Genomic DNA, 24,196 nt, shown 5'->3' with positions numbered 1-24,196 from the left:
GGAAGGGAAGAACCTGTCCTACAATTTTGAAAGATCCCAAGAAGCTTGAATAGCTACTGATGTGATTATTGATCGTCTCTTTATCCATCTCCTTGGAGATTTCTGATTGAATTTCTGTGTGTGTGAGGGAGCTTTACTCTAGAGGTTTTATTATCTCTGAATCTGATGAGTTAAATGAGTTAAATAGTTAGTCAGTTAATCTTTCATGAGATCTTTTTTTTTTTAGTTGAGTGAATAAACATTTTACTAGGTGAAAAACAAAAAAAGTACATCCAGACCAGTGTTAGTAGTCACAGATGTACAGTAGCGACTGAAATGCAGTTACATAATGTTTAACACACAAGCACACACTGCACTAGTGCATAAACGCAACAAGCCACAGACAAATGTTAGTAAGTTGGCCACCGCTTCCTCTGTGGCCAATGAGAGAAGCTGACGTCAGATCTGCTAAGGAGACCACAGCTTCACTTTGAAAGACAGTGAGGGGGATGAGACGTTAAGAGTTACTTTCAAAACACATTTGCAGCATTTTCAGAACTGAAAATGAAGCATTCTTTGGTTGTTAAGCATAAAAAACAAACAATACAGAATGTAGTCACAAACTTCCTCATCCTATCCAGTCTTTGCATGTAAACTCTTCGCTTGACAAGTCTCTGCAACCGCGCAGAAACCAAGCACGCGTGCAAACAGCCACTTCCTCCTCAGATGAAGCAGAACACGGTGTACCTTAGATCACACAAGAAACATCTTAGCAGACACGAACACCAGGCCTTGATTTAGATGCTTTGTGGTTTTAACCAAAATTAGGATCCAAGTAATACAAAACTGGAAACTGATGACGCAGAGGCTTTTCTAAATGTAACTAACCATGTCTTTGAAGTAGCTTACTGATACGCTTTTAAGTATTTCCCTTTTTATCTAGTTTTATATTGAATTATTATTGCTCATTAATGTAAAACTTGTAGTTGACTGAAGAGGAGCTATTTTGTATTTGACTACAATGGTTTGTTAAATTAGATGCGTTCTCTAAACCAGTATCAAAACAGCTGCTGTGAAAACACCAAAATCAGTCGCTTCAGCTGTACAGGTATCAATTTTTAGATCATTTAGTGTATGACCAAATATATATTTCCAGTTCTTCATATACTTTGTGTGCAAAGTAATTAAAGCAACTTCATCTCTCTCCTGTTTTTATACTGCTGGGTCAGTCTCAGGAGTTTGGAAAGAAATTACTGGACTTCTTTAAGTTTGGAGATGGTGGAGAGTCCCAGGGACTTAATCCATAGTGGGATTAAGTATTGATCATGAGCCAAGGTGTGGAATCAGAATCAGAATCAGAATCAGAAAGGGGTTTATTGCCAAATGTTGAGCAGGTTTACAACATTAGGAAATTGCTGCGGTGCTTCAGTGCAAACATAGTGTCATAAATAGCACTTAAATAGACATGAAAAAATAAAAGTAGGGATAAGAATTAAAAGTGCTACGTAGAAAGATATATACATGAGTGCAGGTGGTGATCAGTGCCAGACATGAAATGATGCAGTGACACAGCGTAGGGTCATGTGTTAGTGGCGGGTACAGTCATATGGTTATTGTTCATGTGTCCAACAGCAGAGGGGAAGAAACTGTTCTTATGGCGAGAGGTTCTGGTGCGAATGGACCGGAGCCTCCTGCCTGAGGGGAGCAGGTCAAACAGACTGTGTCCAGGGTGAGAAGGGTCAGCTGAGATCCGAGCTGCACGCCGCAATGTCCTGGAGGTGTACAGGTCCTGCAAAGATGGGAGTCTGCAGCCAATCACCTTCTCAGCAGAGCGCACAACACGCTGCAGTCTCTGTTTGTCCCTGATAGTGGCTCCAGCGTACCACACGGTGATGGAGGAGGTGAGGATGGACTCGATGATTGCAGTGTAGAACTGCATCATCGTCCGTGTTGGCAGGTTGAATTTCTTCAGCTGCCTCAGGAAGTACATCCTCTGCTGGGCTTTCTTGATGACGGAGTTGATGGTGGGCTCCCACTTCAGGTCCTGGGTGATGGTGGTATCCAGGAAGCGGAATGAGTCCACAGAGGTGATGGGGGTGTCAGTCAGGATGATGGGGGGGAGTGGGGCTGTGTGCTTCCTGAAGTCCACAATAATCTCCACTGTCTTCTGGGCATTCAGCACCAGGTTGTTGTGGCTGCACCAGGACACCAGACGTTCAACCTCCCTCCTGTAGGCAGACTCATCCCCGTCCGAGATGAGCCCAATAACGGTGGTGTCATCTGCAAACTTGATTAGCTTGACAGACTGGTGGGTGGAGGTGCAGCAGTTGGTGTACATGGAGAAGAGCAGAGGAGAAAGAACACAGCCCTGAGGGGAGCCGGTGCTGATGGTCCGGGAGTCCGAGACATTCTTTCCCAGCCTCACATGCTGCTTCCTGTCCGTCAGGAAGTCAGTGATCCACCGGCAGATGGGATCAGGCACATTCATCTGGGAAAGCTTGCCTCGGAGATGGTCTGGAAGGATGGTGTTGAAGGCAGAGCTGAAGTCCACAAACAGGATCCTGGCGTAGGTTCCTGGGGAGTCCAGATGCTGCAGGATGAAGTGTAGGGCCATGTTGATGGCGTCGTCTACAGACCTGTTGGCTCTATATGCAAACTGCAGGGGGTCCAGGAGGGGGGCTGTGAGGGTCCTGAGATGGGAGAGAACTAGGCGCTCAAATGACTTCATGACCCACACCAAAAAGGTGTGGGTCATTATTAGCAGAGGTTTTGGGCGTAACCATCGTGATACCTTGCCTCACCCTATCATGTGACCCATTGAGATCACGTGAGTCGAGGTTGAAGCGTCTGGGAAGGGATCTCAAAACTGCACCGCAGATCACAGACAATTGGTGTTGTAAGCCACCTCTTTTGTTCAAAGATCATTCACTCCTCTTTCAAACCATCTGTCTTCTCTGTCCAAAAAGTGAGCACTGGCATCCTCGAAATAATGACCTTTGACCTTTAGATGCAGATGTCCAGCTGAGTCATGTCCAGTCGAGGTGGCTCTTCTACATTGTGCTATGCATTTATGGAGTGGGTGGTTGGTTTCTCTAGTGTAGAAGTCTGAGCACTCCTCGCTGCACTGCTTAGAGAAGTCCAGTCTCTTTCTTTCCAAGCTCATTAGACTACCATGATCAGGATGGGTGAGAACCTACACAGACATTTAGATGGGGTCAGGTTGACCTGTGAAGTTCAGAATAGGGAAGAACGGTGATACTTTGCATAAACAACATGAACAACATCCTTTACGCCTTGTATTTGTGCTTCAGGTGTAATGGTGGGGCAGATAGTGGCACACTTTGAGCATTGTTTAAACACCACAGCCACCACAGAGTATTTTTGTTGACCATGTCCATCTCAGTGGGGCCACAGTGTACCCATCTTCTGATGCCAGTTTCCAGCAGGATAATGCAACATGTCCCAAAGCTTAAATGATCTCAAACTGGTTTCTTGAACATAGTAATGGATTCACTGTATTTAAATAGCCTCCACAGTCACCAGATCTCAATCTAATAGAGCATCTTTGGGATGTGGAGGAACAGGAGATTCACATCATGGATGTTCAGCTGACATAGTTCAAAATCCCCTTCTTTTGCAAATACTTCTTACTTTAATAACTAACAGTATAATGTGATAAAAGCGAATAAATTGACTGACAATTTATTGATTGATTGATTGTATTGACGGGTGTGACTTCTTGAAACTGCACCAATTTTCTTGAAATGACCTCCAAGACAGAAACTTGAACCTATTTTCGTAATACTGATTTTTTTATGCCATAAAAAGTAACTGTGCAGAAAGGAGACCATCTTCCATTTGTGGTAAAACGATGATCACATGTCCACTGTCACATATAAGCATTTCTACGTAGGTTGTTTATGCACCTGCACTTCTGCTGTCCAGTGCTCCGTCTTATTTGCGATGTTCAGGATGTTGTGTTTATGAGTTTTCTTTTTTTGCTTTGCATCCATAATTTTGCCACAAGTAATGAGCTATATCACAGAAAAACAGCCGCTTTACCTCCCTGAGAGCATCAACTGGATTTCATGAGCACAGTAATAAATTTTTTATTAAATTGTGAACTCAAAATCAGCAGGGGGCAGCACATGCACAGACACAAACACACGCACGAATATTTTCTTTAACCGTGAACCATTATGTTCCACATCAAGGTTTACTGATGGATTTAATTTTTTCTTCGTTGTTACACTCTGCTCACTCAGTAGTTCCTTCATGCGTTCACACTCTGATAAACAGCTTTTATAACTTCAAGGCACGTGTGTAAAATGATTAATCAGGCTCTCAGTCTGCAAATGTTCTGCTTGTCTGTTGTGTTTTGCTTCATTTAAAAGAAAAAAGCAAGCACTTAAAAATTAATTTTGCCGTTGCATCGATATAATTGCTTTGATCCCATGATGAGCAGCAGACTAAAGTGTCCTTTTAGTTAACGTCTGCATGCGTCTGGCACTTCCTTGGGTACATAGAAAGGCTGCAGTAGTCTGCCAGGATGCGGTCCACATTAACCACCTGTTCTCATCTTATTCTGTGAGAGGAGAGAGATGGTTTAAAATGATCAATAAAGATCCACAGCAAATGAGGTATGAAATCAAATAATGTGTTTAAGTCAAGTCGGGTCGTACTTTCTTGGCTTCGTCCACACACTGCATGTAGGCAGCGGCAATGCGCGAGCAGCACAGAGTCTTTCCCGTGTTCTCCTTATAGCATTTTAATATCTGACTCTGCAAGTCTCCACACACTGGGTGGGTGTTAAAATGACTGAGAGAGAGATGAAGAAAATAATATTAAATAACATTTGCCTCATTCTTATGATTCAAACTTAACTTACATCAAATAAAAGCTGTAATAAGGCTTACATGACACTACACATAAACAAATTAAAGTGTTCTGACTTACGTAAAACGGCTGAGAGTCTCTTCTTTGCCCTTCCGGAAGCTCTCGACAGAGACTTTGTAAAACTCTGCACACTGCCAAAGTGGTAAAAAACACACACATTACCCTCAACATAACATATCACAACTGCTTCAACAAAATCCCACAAAAGAAATTCAGGACGTGACAGCTCCTCAGTGGCCAAAATTTGCATTTAAAGACCCCGAAAACATGTTTTAGCTCAACTTCACAGTTCTATCACTGGTGTCGTCTGTAAAAGGTGGTGCTACATGTGTGTAGGCTCTAATTAGGATCCAGACATGTTGGAATTAAAGCGTGATGACATTTGTTAAGGTGTTTGATCATGTACCTATGGCACTGTTAATAAAATGAAAACAAAGCATACTGCTGTATCTTGGATTGGCACATGGGTGCATTTACAATGCAATTTGATACCTGAAGAAAGTAATTAACAGTTTCAAATAGTTCCAGATATACTGCTGAAAAATTAAAGGATCACTTAATAATTTTAACATCAAGCCCAGAAAGGATTGACGATTTGATAATTTTGGTTTCCACTAACTGGTGTTGTTTCATTTCTTTCTCCACAAATTATTCAGTGTGCAGTACTGTGCAAAAGTCTTTTTTGTTAGGAAAATGGGAAATAGCCAAAACGTGCAGATATACATGGAAAACAAAGTTGTATAATTCTAACAACTGTCCTCAAGGAATCGCTCTGTAAATTTCTTGAAAGACATTCAAAGCTCTTCTTTGGATCCTGGCCTCTTTTTATTCTGTTCTCTTTCAAGATGACCCCACACTGCTTTAATAATGTTCAGGTCTGGGCTCTTGGGGGGGGCAATCCATGAGTGCTAGTCATGGTTAGTCATTGCATGTTTTGTGCAGTGCCTTTGGGATCATTTTCATGCTGAAAAGTCACTTTCCAGATGATCCTAGATGGTGGATCAAAATCTGAACGTACTTTTCTGCGTTCATAATTCCATCAGTTTTGACAAAAATCCCCAACACCACTGACTGAAATGCAGCTCCAAGTGATGACAGAGCAGTCAGTCACTGTTGAACCTCTCTTCTGACCCCTGCTGTACAGATTGATAATCACTTGAAAACAAAAACGTCATTCAAATCTGGGTTCATCACTACATAAGACCTGCTGCTACTGATTTTCAGCCCATTATCTTGTGTAAAGATAATGGGCTGAAAGACATAAAGACCTGGATGGCCGCTAACTTTCTGCTTCTTAATTCAGATAAAACTGAGGTTATTGTACTCGGTCCTGAAAATCTTAGACATATGGTCTCTAACCAGATTCTTACTCTGGATGACATTACCTTGGCCTCCAGTAACGCTGTGAGGAACCTTGGAGTCATTTTTGACCAGGACATGTCCTTCAACGCACATATTAAACAAATATGTAAGACTGCGTTCTTCCATTTGCGCAACATCTCTAAAATTAGAAATATCCTGTCTCAGAGTGACGCTGAAAAACTAGTTCATGCTTTTATTACTTCCAGGCTGGACGACTGTAATTCATTATTATCAGGATGTCCAAAAAACTCCCTGAAAAGCCTTCAGCTGATCCAAAATGCTGCAGCAAGAGTACTGACAGGGACTAGAAAGAGAGAGCATATTTCTCCTGTTTTGGCTTCCCTTCATTGGCTCCCTGTTAAATCCAGAATTGAATTCAAAGTCCAGCTCCTCACATACAAGGTCTTAATTAATCAGGCCCCATCTTATCTTAATGACCTTGTAGTACCATATCACCCTATTAGAGCACTTCGCTCTGCAGGCCTACTTGTTGTTCCTAGAGTATTTAAAAGTAGAATGGGAGGGAGAGCCTTCAGTTTTCAGGCCCCTCTTCTGTGGAACCAGCTTCCAGTTTGGATTCGGGAGACAGACACTATCTCTACTTTTAAGATTAGGCTTAAAACTTTCCTTTTTGCTAAAGCATATAGTTAGGGCTGGACCAGGTGACCCTGAATCCTCCCTTAGTTATGCTGCAATAGACGTAGGCTGCCGGGGATTCCCATGATGCATTGAGTTTTTCCTTTCCAGTCATCTTTCTCACTCACTATGTGTTAATAGACCTCTCTGCATCGAATCATGTCTGTTATTAACCTCTGTCTCTCTTCCACAGCATGTCTTTTATCCTGTCTTCCTTCCCTCACCCCAACCGGTCGCAGCAGATGGCCGCCCCTCCCTGAGCCTGGTTCTGCCGGAGGTTTCTTCCTGTTAAAAGGGAGTTTTTCCTTCCCACTTTAGTTGTTGGGTTTTCTCTGAATCTATTATTGTACGATCTACTGTACAATATAAAGCGCCTTGAGATGACTGTTGTTGTGATTTGGTGCTATATAAATAAAATTGAATTGAATTGAATTAATCCAGCTTATCTTTTTCTCCCTGTTTTCCTGCCTTAAAAATAGCTTCTTGACATCCACCAGAGAGACCATTTCTAACACGGCTTCAGTGAACAGCAGACAGCTGAAAGGCCAAATGAAACTCAGGTCCTGTGTCAGGTCTTTGCTGGATTTTCCCCCCCATTTCTTAATTACATGACATTCAGATTTTGATCATTTGCTGTAGATACTTTTTCGGCCTACAACTCGCTCTTTTGTCCCTAATGTCTCTGGTTACCTTTAATACTTTGAAGGACACACTGAGATTACACAAGTTACAAGATAGTTTGGCTCCTTAGAAGCAAAATATAATAAAGGGTGACTCAAGACTTTTGCTCAGTACCATATGTCAGTAAAGATTTTCAAGTTGAACATTTAATTTATCAAGATCTGATGTCTGATTGTGTGTTGAGGGTTGCCTAAATTTTGGAGTAATATATACATCACATTAGATTAGATTACAACTGGAATTTTTCAAAACTAGTTAAAAAGCCAGTTAGGCATACACGTTGTCTTTTGTTTACAGTCTCCCCCCCCCGGCCACTCGACACATCTCTAGCAAAACATAGTCTCGCTTTAAACCTGTAAGAACTTTAAACATATAAGAATTACTTCAAGTCTCAAAAATGTTAACTAACCTTTGTATCGAGTTTTGCAAGATGTTCCTTGTAGAGAGCGTCTCGTTTCTTCAGCTCTTTCTCCTTCTCCTCCAGCTGATGAGCCTGCGATAATGTAACATTCATAGAAGATATCAGTACAGCTCTGAAAACGTCATATTGAAATTTTTTAGAGGCTGACACTCAATTTACATGCGGTTTTTTCAGGGTCAATTTTTCCTGTTTTTCAAAGTTACAGCTGCAACTCATGTCTGTGATTTGCAGCTGTTTGAGAGTGAGGCATGCATGCATGCATCTCTATCGTCCTACCTTCAGCTCCATCCACTGAAACAACAACGCGGCAAGAAAGAAAAAGAAGCACATTAAAAGGAGGAAAGAGTTTTGTATTTACAGCAGAGTTCCTCACATATTCAGAGTCAAGCGTGTCTTCCTTTGCTTACATAAAGCTGCACCATGAGCTTCTCATCTTCCGTCTTCATTCGCTCTTTCATGATAGTCTCTGTGAGCTTCTCCGTGCTCGCCGCCCTCTCAGCCTCCAGAATCTTCTTCACCTGCTCCTCCACCCGAGCCCGAGCTGCTGCCCTCGCCTCAGCTCGAACCTGCACCCTCATCTCCTCCAACCTTCACATGCACAAAGTGCATCTTTTAAAGAACTTAGAGTTGATTAATCGATAAGCTGATCAACTGAGAATGCATCAGCAGCAACTGCTCAAGTGTGCAGATATCCTGGGATAATTGTACTTAATTAATAAGAATATATTCTCTGACTGGGGAGGGGCTGTAGATCTAGTACACTCTGCTTCTGTATGTGTAAGACACGGATTGATACAGTTCAAGGTGTTACACAGACTCCACTTGTCAAGGGAGAAACTGGCAAGAATGTACCAGGGGGCCGATCCGACCTGCCCCAGATGTAAACAGGTGCCAGCCAACTTATGCCACATGTTCTGGTCTTGTTCCAGGCTGAAAGACTTTTGGGCTAACATCTTTAGAACATTCTCATTCATTTATACTAAAGATATGGAACCAATGCCTCTGACAGCCATCTTTGGTGTGGCACCGAGGGAAACTCAACTAACAGCCTCTCAGAGGAAGGCAATAGCATTCACCTCATTGTTGGCTAGGAGATTGATTCTATTCAACTGGATAAAGGCAACACTGCCATCCCATAAACGCTGGGTGGAGGAGGTGATGGCACACCTCAAATTAGAACATCTCAGATTTACTATACAGGGCAACACCAAGAAATTCTTTAAGGTCTGGCAGCCTTTCATTTCCTATTTTGAAGATGAGTTTTCGTCTACTCCATAACTGGCAACTCCCCCCCCCCCCCCCCTTTTATTTATTTATTTATCTTTTCTCTGTCTGGGTATAGTTTGTCTTACACTGTGTTGTAGGAATTGAGTTCGAGCTTTTCTGTATGAATGATATGCTTTCTGAAAACTCAATAAAAACACTGATTAAAAAAAATAAGAATATATTCTCTGATATTCAAAGTTTTGATTGCAGTTTAACTTTAAAATCTTTGTTATCGCTATTTAAATATTATATTTATTATTGATTTATGGCGTTTTTGCTTAAAAATGAATAAATTTGAATGTTTTCCTATTAAATAGAATTAGTGACTAAATAATTAATGTGGCATCTTGAGCAGAAATGTGTGCATCGGTACGGATCGACTACAAACCTCTACAGTTGTGTTTTTATCTTATCAGAAGGGACAAATGAGACAGCAAGATTCAAAACTCAGTAAAACATTCAGTCTTGTGTCCTTACTGCCTCTGTAGCTCCTGCCTCTTCTGGTCGATCTCCTCCTTCAGACTTCTCTGCATCTCCTCTTTGAGCTTCTGCCTCAACTCGTCTTCCGACACTTGAGAAGAAACAAACAAAGCAATGATTGCAAACATGTTAAATCTACTGATTAAATTTGATCTCCTACTAAAAGCCTGAAACTCTTTCCAAATGAAAGCCTCAAACATAACTTGAACATCACTGCTTTAGAACGCTGAAATGAAACTTCTACCAGAAATAATGGTCTGAAATAATGGTTACACATTGGTAATAAGAAAAGCAACAAATGGTGTGTCCCTGTGTACTTATTTTTCTGATATGAGTGCTTGATCTTCTTCACAGAGTCAGTATAGTAAGAAGCAAGGAAACGGAGAACCTCACTGGGAGGCAAATCTGCTGAGGTGGTAGGTGGCGTGTTCTGGCACACGCTACAGTTCGGGTCAATTCCACTGAATGCTCTGCCTCAGAGATTTCCGGATGTTACACTGTAACTCTGTAATGTATTTTAGGCTTGGAAACTTCAAACTGCTGCTTTCAGCTCTTGTTAACTGAAATGATCCTGCAGACAATAGACGGAAATGCTCATTCTCAAATCTTAATCCCACCTTAGAGACAAGTGGTTTATTATTGTTATTATTACACTTTTTGGATGCTTCATCAGCTGTATCTCTCTCATTTCCTCAGAGTCATGTGATTTGGACTTTAATTCTGCATACTTGTGTATCTACAACGAGTCTTCAACCTCAGTCTGCGACTGGGGAGAGTGCCCGCCCTATGGAAGACATCCTGCATCGTCCCGGTCCCTAAAAGGAACCGGCCCAATGAGCTGAATGACTTCCGACCGGTGGCACTGACGTCACATCTTATGAAGACTCTAGAGCGGCTCTTCCTCAACCTCCTCCGACCACAGGTACAACATGCCCAGGACCCACTACAGTTTGCATACAAGGCGGGTGTCGGAGTGGAGGATGCCATCCTGTACCTCCTACACAGAGCCCACTCACACCTGGATGGGGGAAAAGGCACGGTCAGGATACTGTTTCTTGACTTTTCCAGTGCCTTTAATACCATCCGGCCCTGTATGCTTCAGGAAAAACTGAACAGGATGGAGGTGGACCCCTGCCTGGTGGCTTGGATCTCCGACTACCTCACCGACAGACCACAGTACGTCAGGCTGAAGGACATCACGTCTGACACAGTGGTCAGCAGCACAGGAGCACCACAGGGAACTGTGCTGTCCCCTCTTCTCTTCACCCTGTACACCTCTGACTTCGGCTACAACTCTGAATTATGCCATATTCAGAAGTTTGCAGATGACACGGCCATCATGGGGTGTATCTGGGATGATCAGGAAGAGGAGTACAGAAGTCTGGTGAGGAACTTTGTCGCATGGAGTCACACAAACCACCTGCAACTCAACACCTCAAAGACTAAGGAACTGGTTGTGGACTTCGGGAGGTCCAGAGAAGGTCCACTGCCAGTTCAGATAGAGGGGGAGGAGGTGGTCAACAAGTACAAGTACCTCGGGCTGTGGGTGGACAATAAACTGGACTGGTCATGCAACACAGAGCACCTGTATAAAAAAGCCCAAAGCCGACTGTACTTCCTCAGGAGGCTGAGGTCTTTTAACATCTGCAGGAAGCTCCTGAGGATGTTTTACCAGTCGGTGGTTGCAGGAGTACTTTTCTATGCTGTGGTGTGCTGGGGGAGCAGCACAGCAAAGAAGGACTCATCCAGGCTGGAGAAACTGACCAGGAGGGCTAGCTCTGTGGTCGGCATGAAGCTGGACACTCTGGTGACAGTGGCAGAGAAAAGGACATTAAAGAAACTGATGGACATTATGGACAATGCCAGACATCCTCTGCACACGGCCATTAACAACCAGAAGAGTCTGTTCAGTGACAGGTTGCTTCTCCCCAAGACAAGAACTAACAGACTTAAAAACTCCTTTGTCCCACACGCCATCAGACTGTTTAACTCCTCTCTGGAGGGGAGAGGGAGGGGAAACAGGAGGACAAAGGAGGGGGGAACAACTAAGCTGTAGTGCCTCTTCACCTCACTGTACAATACCTTGTGCAATACTTTTTGTAAATAGTCAACAGTGCAATAGACTCAATACTTGAAATGTGCAATTCACTTGTATTTTTATTTTTATTCCTATTTATTCTATTTATCCCCTTCGTATATTTTATTTATATTGTCTCTGTATTTATGTGTGTGTGTGTGTGTGTGTGTGTGTGTGTGTGTGTGTGTGTATATATATATAATATTCTGTAACTCTGTAACTTCTGTCGGTGCTGTGCTTTTTTGGAAATCGAATTTCCCAGAGGAACCCACCCGAGGGATTAATAAAGTTCTATCTTATCTTATCTTATCTTATCTTATCTGACTGAGCAACATTATAAGGTTTGTCCTATTAACCTCCATGTCCTTAGCCACAGCATGCACTTCAAAGCATCACAAGAGCTAATTGGAAATGCCAAAAGATTAGGATGGTTCAGACTCACCTGTCACAGGTGGGGGTGGTGTTGTGACAACAGGTACTTCCTTCTCATCAAAAGGAGGCACAGATGGGTTCTTGGGGGACTCCTCGGTTGGTGGCGGTGGAGCTAGAGGTGGGTGAGTTGGGGCAACAGCTTGCTCCACACAGTGACAAGATGGAGATGTTTCTTCAAAAGAGAGCATTGGAGGTGCTAGAGCGTCCTCTGGAGGAGGTGGAGATTGAGCACATGGAGGCTCTGGATCAATAGCTGGAACCACGACTGGTGCCTCCACTTGACACCGCTGGTCCACTTCCTCCACTGGTCCAGATGGAGTAGATTCAACCGTGGGTGGAAGTTGGACTGTTTCTACTGGTGGAGGTGATGGGGTAACAGATTCTAGAGGTTCAACAGATGGAGTGACAGTAGCGGGCTCAATAATAGTGGGGGGTGTTTGAGATGAAGGTTCAGGTGGAGCCAGAGATGCTTGAGATGACTCTACAGACGTGGGTAGGATTAAGGTTTCAGCAGAAGGTGGGACTTCAGCAGGGGGTGGAGGAAGGGGCTCTACAGGTGCTTTGACTCCTGGGGAAGGGGTGGATGGAGTTTGAGCTGCAGGCTCTGGAGGGGCTGGAGGAAAGGAGTGAAACTGCACAGGAGGAGGCGGGATGAGCTTAACAGCAGGAGCAGGTTCCACTGTTGGAACTGTGGCTCCCTGAGAAGGAGGAGAAAGAGAAGGAGGTGGTGCTGCGATAACTGTAGGTGGAGGAGGTGACAAGTGTTCCACAGAAGAGGTGGGATCTGGAGAAGCCACTGGTTTTGATGCATGAGCGAGATGCGGCGAGACGACCTCTGGCGACAGCTTCATCCGCTTGATGACTCGGTCTGACAGCTGATGAAAGAAGAATAATAATAACCATAAGCGCCACCTGCAGGCCACAAAGAGCAAATTCAAATGTTTCCCATGCTGGTGCTCTGCTCTCTATCACAGGTTCAAGTCTTGCGTAAGTAATGTGAAGTTTACGCATCACTGCCATTAAACACTGCAGCGTTATTTCATAAGACTCAGCGTGCCACTGAACAAGTGTCCAAAGGAATTTTATATCAAATACATCAGAAAATAGGTCTTGTTTCTTGTAAATATAATTGAAAAGACCTTCAGACTGTCTGACCTTTAATATTTTCTAAGAGAAATTCAGAATAAGAACAAATGAGAAATAATGTTATTTTATTTGTGCTTTTGTCTGTTGAACAGCCACCGGCAGTGACATAAATACACATTCAAAATCCAGAGAAGCGACTTTGGTACAGCCTTGCTGCCCTTTGAAAAAGTAACACTTACTGAGAAAGATGAAAGCATAAATGGTATATAACTTTATTTGTTTAAGAGTGAAGAACCTATCACTTTTATGCAACAATATATTTTCTTAAAAGAGTTCTTATCAAATACCATGACCAAGGCTACATCAGTGGAGAAGTTTAGTGACTTTTAAGAAAATAGAAAGCCCAGCAGTATTGCAGCATTGAAAACAAGCCAATCAATCCAATGATATGTCAAACAAAACAATAACTGACAGTTTTTAAATTGAAATTGTGCTGTTTTTAAAACACAATCTCAAACACCACTGGCTCAAATGATGCTCCAAACCATGACAGAGCCTCCGTCGTGCTTTTACACAGCGGAGGCTCTGTAGACACTTCTCTCCTGACCTCCTCCATAAATTCAAGATTTGAACCTACAACTTCAAATTTAGCTTCATCACTATATAAATTTAGTTGGCCTTGAATTTCAGCCACCCTTCCACTGAGACCATTTCTGATGAAGCTTTAGCAAAAAGTGTCCTATTATAATTATTATTAGGACTTAACTTTCAGATGCGTTTCATCTAATCTGCATAGTTTTTTTAAGCCTGCCACTTCAAAATGAGAGAAAAAGGAAAGAAATGAGAGGTGGCTCAAGACTTTTGCACCTTGCTGTATTTAAGGACCCCAGTGCCTGTATTTAAATCATTCACATTTCTCGGGACTTTTTTGGTATTATGCTGCCTCCCACTGACAGCACATAACACCAACTAGCAATATGCCTTCTGCATATTTGGACACACTTTAATACAATCTGTAAATACGATCATTCTTGACAAAATCAGAGGCTTGAGCCAGCTCCTACTGGAGAATTATATATTTTAGGATCATTTTTTATTGCGATCAATTCATGCAGTAAAATTTTATTCTTTGAAGCCAGGGATGTCAAACTCATTTTACCCTGTTGGTCACATCCAGCCCACTTTGATTTTAATTGGGGTGAAAATCCCCTCTGTCAGTGTAAAGAAATGTAACTGCACACTTAATCCCTGTGATATCTCAATGTAAGAAAAAGGAAGTATGTTTTTCTACGTGACAAAGGAACTGTGCTGTAGTTAATAAAAGAAATCTTTGAGCAGGACTATTCTGGCTTAAATTGTAACAAATAAAAGCATAAAATTACAGAAAGATGTTCTGGTAGGTCATTGCCCAGACCATCCGGTAATTATAAAGAATAATATTTTTGTTAATTCACAGAAAGTTTCCTATTTTATTTATTTGTTTATTTTACTTTAAAGTAGACAGATTAAAAAAGGAATTTCTGTAGTGGATAGTGAGAAAAATAGTAACTTTAGTGTTTTTCATTTAACTATTACTTCATAACTTTGGTGACAAATACAGAGTCAAATACTGAATAGCAGTTTCTATCCTGTTTTTCTTATATTACTCTTTTGTAATTATATTTAAACCTTTTCTCTTGACCCCGCAGGGACTTTCACTTAATTTGTTACAATGACAATAAAGATATTCTGATTCTGTGTAGTATGAATGGTGGCTGGGCTGTCTTTATTAGCAGAACAAGCTGTAAAATTTATGAAAATACAGTTCAAAGTCCAAAATAAAAAAAAAAGAACAAACTCCAATCCTGTGGGCCAGACTGGCCGGATTCAGGCACGCGGGTCTAATATTTGACACCCCTGATACAAACCAAGGTAAAAGTGCTGTTGTTACACTGTAATGTCACCAATAGAGGTCGATAAAGGTCGCAGATTGAGAATGGCATTATTTACCTGAAATAAAGCTGATTTAATTATAGATATGATGCCGTAAAGAATTAACCCATAGTTTGGATATTACAGGAATTTAAAGACTTTGTGAAGCAGCACTTCCACACGTGTGGGGAATGTAAGGCGAGCATGCACTTTCTATTTTTAACCCCTACACCAGAGGGATGCCGCTGACTTTGTGCGGGGTGATTTTAGCAGACTTTAAAAAATGGAAAGAAAAATATTTTTCAACAAGGGCGTCTGAGACAGGAATGGTAAATGGCCTGTATTTATATAGCGCTTTACTAGTCCCCAAGGACCCCAAAGCACTTTACATATCCAGTCATCCACCCATTCACACACTGGAATGACAGGAAATCACTGACTTGCACTGATGCGCTGTGCAGCCGTGCGCTATACTGATGGAAACAGCTCTAAACAAGCCTTCACTCACCCGAATGCCCTTCAGAAAAGTAATTCCTCCGCCTTCATCTTCCTCACAGAAGTGACTCGGGCTGTTTCCCCCCATCACTGCCCCTGCTGAAACTACAGCACCCACAGCGTGGACGAGTGCTTAGTGACATAAAACCCAAACAGCTGCCCTTCCCACCACCGACGGGGAATAACATGAGCAGCCATTGGATGGAGTTGAACACCACCCCCCTGGATTGGTCCATTGCGCATTAGTCAGTGAAACGTAAGAGAACAGAGTGTCCCAGCTTTAAACATTCATAAAACTCACTTAAAAAGGAAGCATGCACAGATAAAAAAACAAAATAAAAACAGTCTCAGTCTTCAGCTATGTTCCCACTTTAATTTCAGTCACCAGGGAGTGTAAAGATTTATTGTTGACAAATACACCTGAGACAATATGACAAGGACACGGGGACTTTAATATGCACTGCATAACCTGTCCCCCTATCTAATCACGCAATCTGACTCCAGCAGCTCTTCACACATGAATCGGTGAAGTCCTTAAAATGAACACGAACCTGGAGCAGCTAGAGGCTAAAAAAATAAATATCCAAACAACATCATAGGCAAAAAAGAAAAGTGGCACTGAATTTGTGTCTGTGAACGCACCATAATGAGGTACTAATGTTAAAACACCTAACACCGAGAGTATTCGTATTTTTCCTATTGTTAGCAAATCCAAAATAAAGACCAAACTCAGAATCTGTGTAGCCAAAGTATTACAACACAACACTGACCGACACTGTTGCACTGGCTGACAAAGCTCTCACCAGACCCCCAATCACACACTTCGAACAGTACCTACAAAATAAAATATTAACTCGTCCTGATAAAAACAGTCTCCAGCTGTATTCAGAAATGATTTCGTTAAATGACACCGGCTGGAAAAGTGGGACTTTAGTGTGAAAATCTGACGTTTTGGCCACAGGGGGCAGTAAAACTGTCGACACAGCATATACATGCTGCAAACATATTTCTTTCCCCTTCAAATCTATCATTATAATTATAACAGATTAAACACTGAAAACATCTTTACCTAGAGTCTGTCAAGCGGAAACAAGAATGTTTATGGATTTTGTATGAAAAAAAAAAAAGACAATTTAATCTGACTAATAATCACTCTTCAAGTTTGTGGTAAAATGCTTGACAGGAAGCTCACAGTAAGTCGTTTTTACAACTTTCTGCAATCAAGCACAAGAAAAACAAGTTCTGGGGTAAATGATGGCATGTATCTCTTTGGGCCTGAAGAGAGGGTGAAAACTCTCTGTGGGTTCATCACCATAATCAAGTAGTCACGTGATCAAGTAGTGTAAAAATATTGACTATAGCTGGTTTTAGAGATCTACATCTTCAGTCACAGCGAATGGGCTTGGTGCTTGGAGTCAGAGAGCACAGACAGACAAAACACAGATTCATTCACACGTGGAATTAAAATAAATAAATCCATCATGAATGAGATCTGGCTCAACTGACTCAAAAAGCTCCTAGCAATAAATCTGTGCTGATTTTTAATAATCTGCTGGATTTGATCTGTTCATGGGATTTGCTGACAACAATAAAAATGCAGAACACCACCATCCTTTAAACTGTTCAGGTGGTGTATGACTGAGCACCGTGTAATCAAGTATAAATCTAAATGACCCTAAAACTGTATAAAACTGCTGCGGGATAACAACATCACTCTACGTCCAACACGATAACTGATTTTCTGTCCACCGCCAGTCTCTGGTTCGTCACTCTGCCTTCTTCTCTTTGGCGTCGGGTCCCCGTAGAGCCGCCCGCACGCTGCTCCACACCTCCGTGTACAGAAGAGTACCGACGAAGACCACGGCCGTCCCCACCCAGTGCCAGGTGGTGAAGGGGTTTTGGAAATAAATGATGGAGAAGATGAGGCTGAGGAACTTCCTGAGCGTCACCACCAGCGTGACCGTCAGTGAGGCGCACTCGGTGGTCAGGATGAAAACACCACGGATGCAAACGTACCTGAAGAAACGGTTAAAGACTGCAACAAGACTTGAGACACAGAAGACAAAAACCTAATTTCTTCACGTGTTGCTAAGACGGTCTGTGTCAATTGACCTCGTAAGCTAAACCGCCATTTAATTAATGTTATTTTTCACGATCAGCATCACTGGACAGATCAGGCAGGGATTAATCAGTTAATATTGTGATCCCGTGTATAACAGAAATATTCAAACCTAGTTTTGGTAGTAATATAAAATTATTCTGGTAAATTATTGTAGTATTTATTTTAATTAACATTTTTCTATGAAGCCCATAGTGGATTATTAAGGTTTTATTTTACAGCTGATTTATAGTTTAGTTCCATTAATTAATATTAGTTTACAAATATTTAGGAAAACAACTTAAACTTTCATTTTTTTAAAGTAAAAAAATAAGGGCCACTCTTTAGTTTTCTCACTTATAATATTACTTTGTGTTACGAACTATTTTAGCAGTTGTTACAGCACGAATTTAGATTCTGGGTCATACTGTTTCTCTTACTGAGACAGCATTATAGTTTACATACATGCTACAAAGGCTGAATCCCCACGAATATTTTCTGAATTTCAAATGAATCAGTATATGTACAAGTAATCTCTGTGAACCATAAGCTCTGGTTTCAGACTGCTCTGAACACACGGCTTTGTATTGTCAAATAAAAAGGATATCACTACCAAAGTTATCTCAGACACGCTTTTGGTTCTAAGCTGAGAGGCCCAACCAGGAACCAGCATAAGAGTTAAGCATTAAAAACAGCGCATAAGCGGCTTTGCCCAAATAACTCTGTTTTATCATTATAAATAAAGGCAAAGTCAGTAATCAAAATTCAGCTGATGCTCAGAAACAATGAAATTTGATGAGTCAGCTACTTAAAGCAAGAGGTGATGTATAAAATTTCCATGATTAAAACCACGCTGCAGTTTTGACTTTTGGTATAAAAATCCAAGCACCTTCTTCCTTTACAGCAGTGCCTTTCATGCCTTTATTTAAACAAAACAAAAGAAAATCCAAACAAGCCTTCATCAGCACAGAGTTGTCAACCCACTCAGGGGAAACATGAGCTGGCCTCTCACAACGAGAGGTATTACTTCACTGATGTTGTCACAGAAACCGGGCTCAGTGCTGTGAACATGTCCGGATACTTGATCTGTGAGCTCGCCGAGAAGCGACGCTACCATCTGTGGGACTAAGACCTGCTGACTCTGTGAATCCCACCCAGACGTGACTAAAACCACAGGGCTGCTGAAGCGAGGGCCACCTCAGATAGATCCTCTGCTGTGGTGTGAAGAGCTGTTTGTGACACCACAGTTTTTAAGTCCAGTAAGAGCGCGATACTTTCAAACTCAACGGCTGTTCATAATGTCAACAGTGGGCTGAATGTGTCTTTAGTGCAAGCTGAGACAAGATTGATCAAACTAAACCGATTTTTTTTTTTTAATATTAGCTTTAATAGCACACACATATGTGAAGTGCTCGACAGTTATCTCTGCCTAATTAGATGATTAAACTCTGCTTGGTATGTGGGTGTAAACATTTCTTTAAAACTGTGTGTGCTTAATGATATGAACATTGTTTTTTGCATCTGATGAAGGTCATTTGGATCTAAATTTGTGATTTAATAAAACAGCAATAAGCTGAGGTTACAGTTTCTATTTTTAGCTGCTGGGGGAAAAAAGCAAGTTATGAACTGTGATATTGTGTTTAGTAGGAAAAGAGAAAAACAGTACAAGCAAACTGCAAAAGTACTTGTTTTGGTAGGATACTGTGTGATGACATTGATCAGCAGGTAGATCCACATTATCGGCACGGTCAGTTCGACCCCAGGAATCAGCGTGGGAGCTGCAAAGAAAGTAATCATTGACACCTGTGATGAAACACGCACTCTGAAAAAGACTCCCAGAATGAATTGACGGCACTCACTGCTCTGACTGAAGAGGACACAGTGGTTGTAGATATTTGTAGAGAGAAGCAGGAAGCCCGGCAGAGGCAGGCAGTGCTGCAAAAAGATGCAAAGGAATCATGTTAAAGGATTGCACATTTTAAAACAGCTCCATGAAAACATTTGTGGAGTGAATTCCTGGGCTGTTGGTGCTGGAGGAAAACTCACATTGTAGAAGAGCGCCTCTTTGGAGTGTTTTCCATACTTCTTGTACAGTGTCTCCTGAAAAATGCCCATCCTCGCAGACATCAGCAGGGCAAAGGTCAACATGGCGATACCTGAATGCATCCGTACAACATGTATATGGATTATCAACATGTCATGATCAACATGACTTCCCACCCCTGCAAATGCCTCCAACACACAAAATGATTGGACAGAAACTTGTGACTTACTACTAAACATACACACCGATATTCACATATCTGCAAAAAGCCAGCATCAGCTGCCACTCACCTATAAGCCAATGCATAAAGGTGTAAAAGCCTTGGTCTTCTGAACCCTCATTTGACACATTCTGCAAAATCAGGAGTGCAGTTTATGAGAGCACACTTAAACAAATGCTAAAATGACTCACAGTCAAACTGCAGCAGTACCCAGTGTTCTGCAGAGGACTCACCACTTGTTTGGCAGACATGATGGTGCAGATGAAGATACCTGCAGAAACTAAGGCTATAGACAGATATTTGCTGGCCGAATATCTGCGGAGAGAGAAGAAAAATGTGGGTAGATTCACTACGACTCTTTTCAACTTTTATTTCGATTTGAAAGCTTCCTCTTTTCAATAGCTTCAACTACACAGCTGAAAAAAGTGAATAAAATTTGCATTTTTAAGCCCGAGATGAGCGTTTTCATTGTCGCCACCTTGGTTGAAAACTTGGCTGGGACAAGGAAGGGAGGAAAGCTGACTCATTAACCAATGAGCGGATAATTCTCCGTTCCTAAACATAATGTAACCAAGATTTACAAAATAGAATGTATTTGTTACTGAATATAACCAAAACCGAGTGACCGAGAGGGGGAACACAGACAGCTTTTCCTCCCATAGACTTCTATAGTATGGAAGTATCTTTGCAACCTAAGCAAGCGTCATCTGGTGGCCTTCAGATATAATGCAGGTGTTTCCACAATAGCTTCCTTTGTCCAACCTGGCTGCTATGTCCATCTTTAAAACTATCAATGTATAAAATATAATGATGGGTACTGTAGACAGCACCACTACAAACTTTCAAGACAATGAAGATGAATGTGTAAATCAGACTGTCGTAGTAAACCTGCTCCAACAGGATCTGGTGAAGATGATTTTATTTCTATAAAACAGCCAAATTTGTGGAACACGGGATTGTCTTTGTGAAATATGAATGAATCAGTTCAGATGCAGGGATTTTTGCAACTGTCTGTCCACAGAATAAAACCCTGATCATTATAATCTCTGTCAGCAAAAAATTGATCCTATTAGCATTTAATCAAAGTGTGTGGTCATTAAGTACACTCCATGAAGCGTTCTAGTTGCTAAATTTACAAAGTCAAAAACATAGTGGGGAAACGTTATGTATGTTGTTGGGGGATGCTGGGTACCTTTTCTTCAGGATGATTATTCCCAGGATCATGTTAGCGATTAGTGATCCCTACAGAGAAACAAGAAAACAGTTCAGAGATCACGTTTTGGTGAAGGAAGTGATGGTCAGTGATAACAGGAAACATTCAAGAGTCATAGTGTGAAACTTACTGATCTAAAGATCATGTGTAGAGGCATGGCGATGTTGAAGTTGAGAGCGTAGTTGTTGATCACACTGACAGTGAAGAACATGGTCACCATGATCACATAGTTACTGAAAAAAAATAAATAAATAATGGACAATGTGATTCAGTGTCAGCTTTAAAAAGTCACCAGCTGAAAAATATTCACGTCAATCTTTTTTGTTAATAAATTATTTAATTTTCACCTAATAGGTATTGCTGGTTTCTTGCGTCCAAAGTTTGTTTCAAAGATGAAACCTTCCAATGCGATGAAGACAAACTGAGCAAAGGTGACTATGTTGCCACATCCTGGAAAATCTCTATGAAAAAAAAGAAGAAAAAGAGCCAAGAGTTAATTAATAATGCATCATTTAATGCTAACGACAGACATTTCAAAAATGAATACACTGGAAAAAAAAAAAAAAAAAAAAAAAAAAAAAAAAAGAACATGTATAACTTTTTCTCTAATCTACATACCCACTTAGTATAATTGAATGGCATTATGTAACTGTAATGAAAATAAAAACTAGCTTCAGAATAAATGTGCTAAAAGAAAATAAAGATAGAAGTAAATCTTTAGTTTTAGTCTTTGGTAATGTGGCCCAATCTATGGATACTATACCATGAGCAGGCTTTTGCATGGCTGTTTCTAGACATAGGGATATCTACATGAATATGAGCCAGGTGCCTGCACAAGTGCTGTGATTATTTATTCAGAAATTCTTAAATTTACAGTCAGATTTACACCCAGCCTCACCTGTATGGACGCACAACTTTCACAGGTAAGGAAGGGGGGATAAAAACAAACAACTAAAACAAGGTGCTGACAGACACCCCAAATATGGGTGTGTATAGTATTGACACTGTGCATACACATAGTCACCTGACACTTTATTTGGAATACCTGCTCAGCTCTTGTTAAATAAATTATCTCATCAGCCAATCATAGGCACCTTGTTAAATCTGTTGCCAGGGAGAATTAAACAGTTCTGAAGGCAAAAGGTCCAAACTTGGACCAAATAAGTGTGCAGTAAAAGTATTTCCATAGAATCTCACTAACTACAGGAAACCACTCTCTTACTTTCACTTCAGTAACACTGACCAACAGCTGATAACACAGAAACACCGAATAACCACAGAAGCACAAAGTACATGTCAAAAGACTGAACTCCTTCCAGCATAAACTCGTAATGCAAGTGATTATGACACACAGTGATACTGCTCTGCTACATATACTGCACGCAGCGTAGCCAGTTTTCTCGTTAACACCATCCATTAACTACGTGAGGTCAGGAGTAACTTAAAAAACGTCTTGATCAAGTATGATTTAAGAAGCAAAAACCGTTGAAAACGAGTTAAAATTATTCAGGAGGAGAAGGGTAGCTTAGTAACGCTCAGACACTTAGACAAACATGCAAACGAGACTTCACTTCCTGTATGAATTCAGTGAAAACACCTGTGCAACGAGGAATCTAAAAACAAACTGTTCACACAAACGTTTGTGAAGTAAAGTCTTCATGAGTCATTGGTGTAGACACGGTGTAAGTTTCTCACTGACCTCACAAGCAGCTCCAGAAACACCACATTGCTACAACAGCCGACAAAAACAAGAACAACGGCAAACACGGGCCCCATGGTGTTCACGGCGGGAAAAACTCGGTGGAAGATGTGTCACTTAATCAAACGGGACAATGAACGGAGCATGTTTGCATTACGGCAGCGGTTTGTGTGTCCGACTTCTTGTGCTTTCACACAAACTCCGGTTTCAGCTGAACACGTCTGAATCCGAGATTTCGCTCTTCCTTGTTCCAGGTGCTTCATGGGAGTTGTAGTTTATTTAAAAAATAGGAAAAGGGGTTTCCCGTGTGCGTAATATTTATAGTTTCATGTAACACATTACGAGTTAAAAAACGTATTGTACAGGAAGCAACACTACATGTGAATATTAGAGAAAAATGTAACAAACGAATGAATAAATATGCGTTCAGCGTAATCACGGTCCAGCTCTGACGACACGCATGCGCAGCTCATTACAGACTGAAAAATAATGAGATATCACTCTGCCTCATTTTATAGGTACATGAAGCCACGCAAGGCTGTTGGAGCAGGGGAGCTGCTCACTATGAACTATGATCGTGCAAATTTTGGTATCGATTTGATACCAAGTAAATACAGGAAGATTATTACTGATACTATTACTTTTAATCTATGAAGGGAGCTTATATAGGGAAGAGCAGGGTGCTGGGATTTATGACATGAATCATCATCCATTTGCAAATTTTGAAAAGATTTAAATCACTGTGGTTTTACTTTCCATAATAAAAAGTCAACACAATCAGCGTTTCATGGATTTTAACAATGACCTTTTTGGAGAGCTGGAATGTAAATATGCCTGTCTCTGACGGACTTTGTTTTTAAATATGTTATAGACTATAGATAAAATAGATATGACAGTCAAGCCAAAAAAGGTTCAGACATTTTTCTTTTTCCAAATGTTTTAATTAAAAAAAAATATATAACACAATTCAATGATCTACATACTAAACTTGAGGGATAAAAATAAAGTACTGATTATTTCGCGCTAGCATCGATCCAATATCAATAACATTTACAATTTGAAACATCTAATAATTATCTGATATGACACCTTATATATTTTTGGACTACAGATGTCTTACAGTTAAATGATTACAACAGCCAAATAAATCAAATTAATAAGACCAAAGGATAACAAGTACTTTTTTTCTAAACGTGCACA

The 24,196-nt window shown here is 41.1% G+C and overlaps 2 protein-coding genes across 4 annotated transcripts; both read right to left on the bottom strand.

Moving 5' to 3' along the window:
• Positions 1 to 4,097: 4,097 nt before the first annotated feature.
• chchd3b (coiled-coil-helix-coiled-coil-helix domain containing 3b) lies at positions 4,098 to 15,870 on the bottom strand. 3 transcript variants are annotated; one of them, XM_080876230.1, is made up of 9 exons: positions 15,736 to 15,870; positions 12,241 to 13,105; positions 9,719 to 9,812; positions 8,383 to 8,563; positions 8,252 to 8,266; positions 7,964 to 8,047; positions 4,936 to 5,006; positions 4,662 to 4,797; positions 4,100 to 4,564 (listed from the first exon to the last, which is right to left on the bottom strand). In XM_080876230.1, the coding sequence occupies exons 1-9, from the start codon at positions 15,808 to 15,810 to the stop codon at positions 4,541 to 4,543; spliced, it is 1,545 nt and encodes a 514-aa protein (XP_080732356.1). In that variant the 5' UTR covers positions 15,811 to 15,870; the 3' UTR covers positions 4,100 to 4,540. The 3 variants fall into 3 exon arrangements, 2 of the variants coding, with proteins under 2 accessions (XP_080732357.1, XP_080732356.1); XM_080876231.1 differs by lacking the exon at positions 8,252 to 8,266 and having other exon boundaries at positions 4,098 to 4,564; XR_013970877.1 differs by lacking the exons at positions 4,100 to 4,564; positions 4,662 to 4,797; positions 8,252 to 8,266 and having other exon boundaries at positions 4,953 to 5,006; positions 8,349 to 8,563.
• Positions 15,056 to 23,431, bottom strand: slc35b4 (solute carrier family 35 member B4). The gene is made up of 10 exons (XM_080876235.1): positions 22,997 to 23,431; positions 21,645 to 21,758; positions 21,428 to 21,530; positions 21,277 to 21,326; positions 20,318 to 20,399; positions 20,155 to 20,215; positions 19,867 to 19,976; positions 19,680 to 19,755; positions 19,523 to 19,598; positions 15,056 to 17,738 (listed from the first exon to the last, which is right to left on the bottom strand). Exons 1-10 carry the CDS (start codon positions 23,071 to 23,073, stop codon positions 17,489 to 17,491), a joined length of 999 nt encoding a protein of 332 aa, XP_080732361.1. The 5' UTR covers positions 23,074 to 23,431; the 3' UTR covers positions 15,056 to 17,488.
• Positions 23,432 to 24,196: the final 765 nt, after the last annotated feature.

This window comes from Rhamphochromis sp. 'chilingali', assembly GCF_963969265.1.
Source record: "Rhamphochromis sp. 'chilingali' genome assembly, chromosome: 2".
NCBI classification, from domain to species: domain Eukaryota; kingdom Metazoa; phylum Chordata; class Actinopteri; order Cichliformes; family Cichlidae; genus Rhamphochromis; species Rhamphochromis sp. 'chilingali'.
Note: the sequence above shows the minus strand (reverse complement) of the source record. Positions and strands in the feature narration are given on the sequence as shown.

What these genes read in the sequence shown, in the direction of transcription:
- chchd3b (XM_080876230.1), bottom strand. Translation starts at nt 15,810, where the DNA reads ATGGGGGGAAACAGCCCGAGTCACTTCTGTGAGGAAGATGAAGGCGGA. An exon ending in AGGCAGGAGCTACAGAGGCA is followed by an intron (nt 8,564 to 9,718) that starts GTAAGGACACAA and finishes GTGCATGTGAAG; the next exon opens with GTTGGAGGAGATGAGGGTGC. An exon ending in GTGTGGACGAAGCCAAGAAA is followed by an intron (nt 4,565 to 4,661) that starts GTACGACCCGAC and finishes CTCCTCTCACAG; the next exon opens with AATAAGATGAGAACAGGTGG.
- slc35b4 (XM_080876235.1), bottom strand. Translation starts at nt 23,073, where the DNA reads ATGGGGCCCGTGTTTGCCGTTGTTCTTGTTTTTGTCGGCTGTTGTAGC. An exon ending in TACACATGATCTTTAGATCA is followed by an intron (nt 21,327 to 21,427) that starts GTAAGTTTCACA and finishes GTTTCTCTGTAG; the next exon opens with GGATCACTAATCGCTAACAT. An exon ending in CTGATCAATGTCATCACACA is followed by an intron (nt 17,739 to 19,522) that starts GTATCCTACCAA and finishes CCGTTTCTTCAG; the next exon opens with GTACGTTTGCATCCGTGGTG.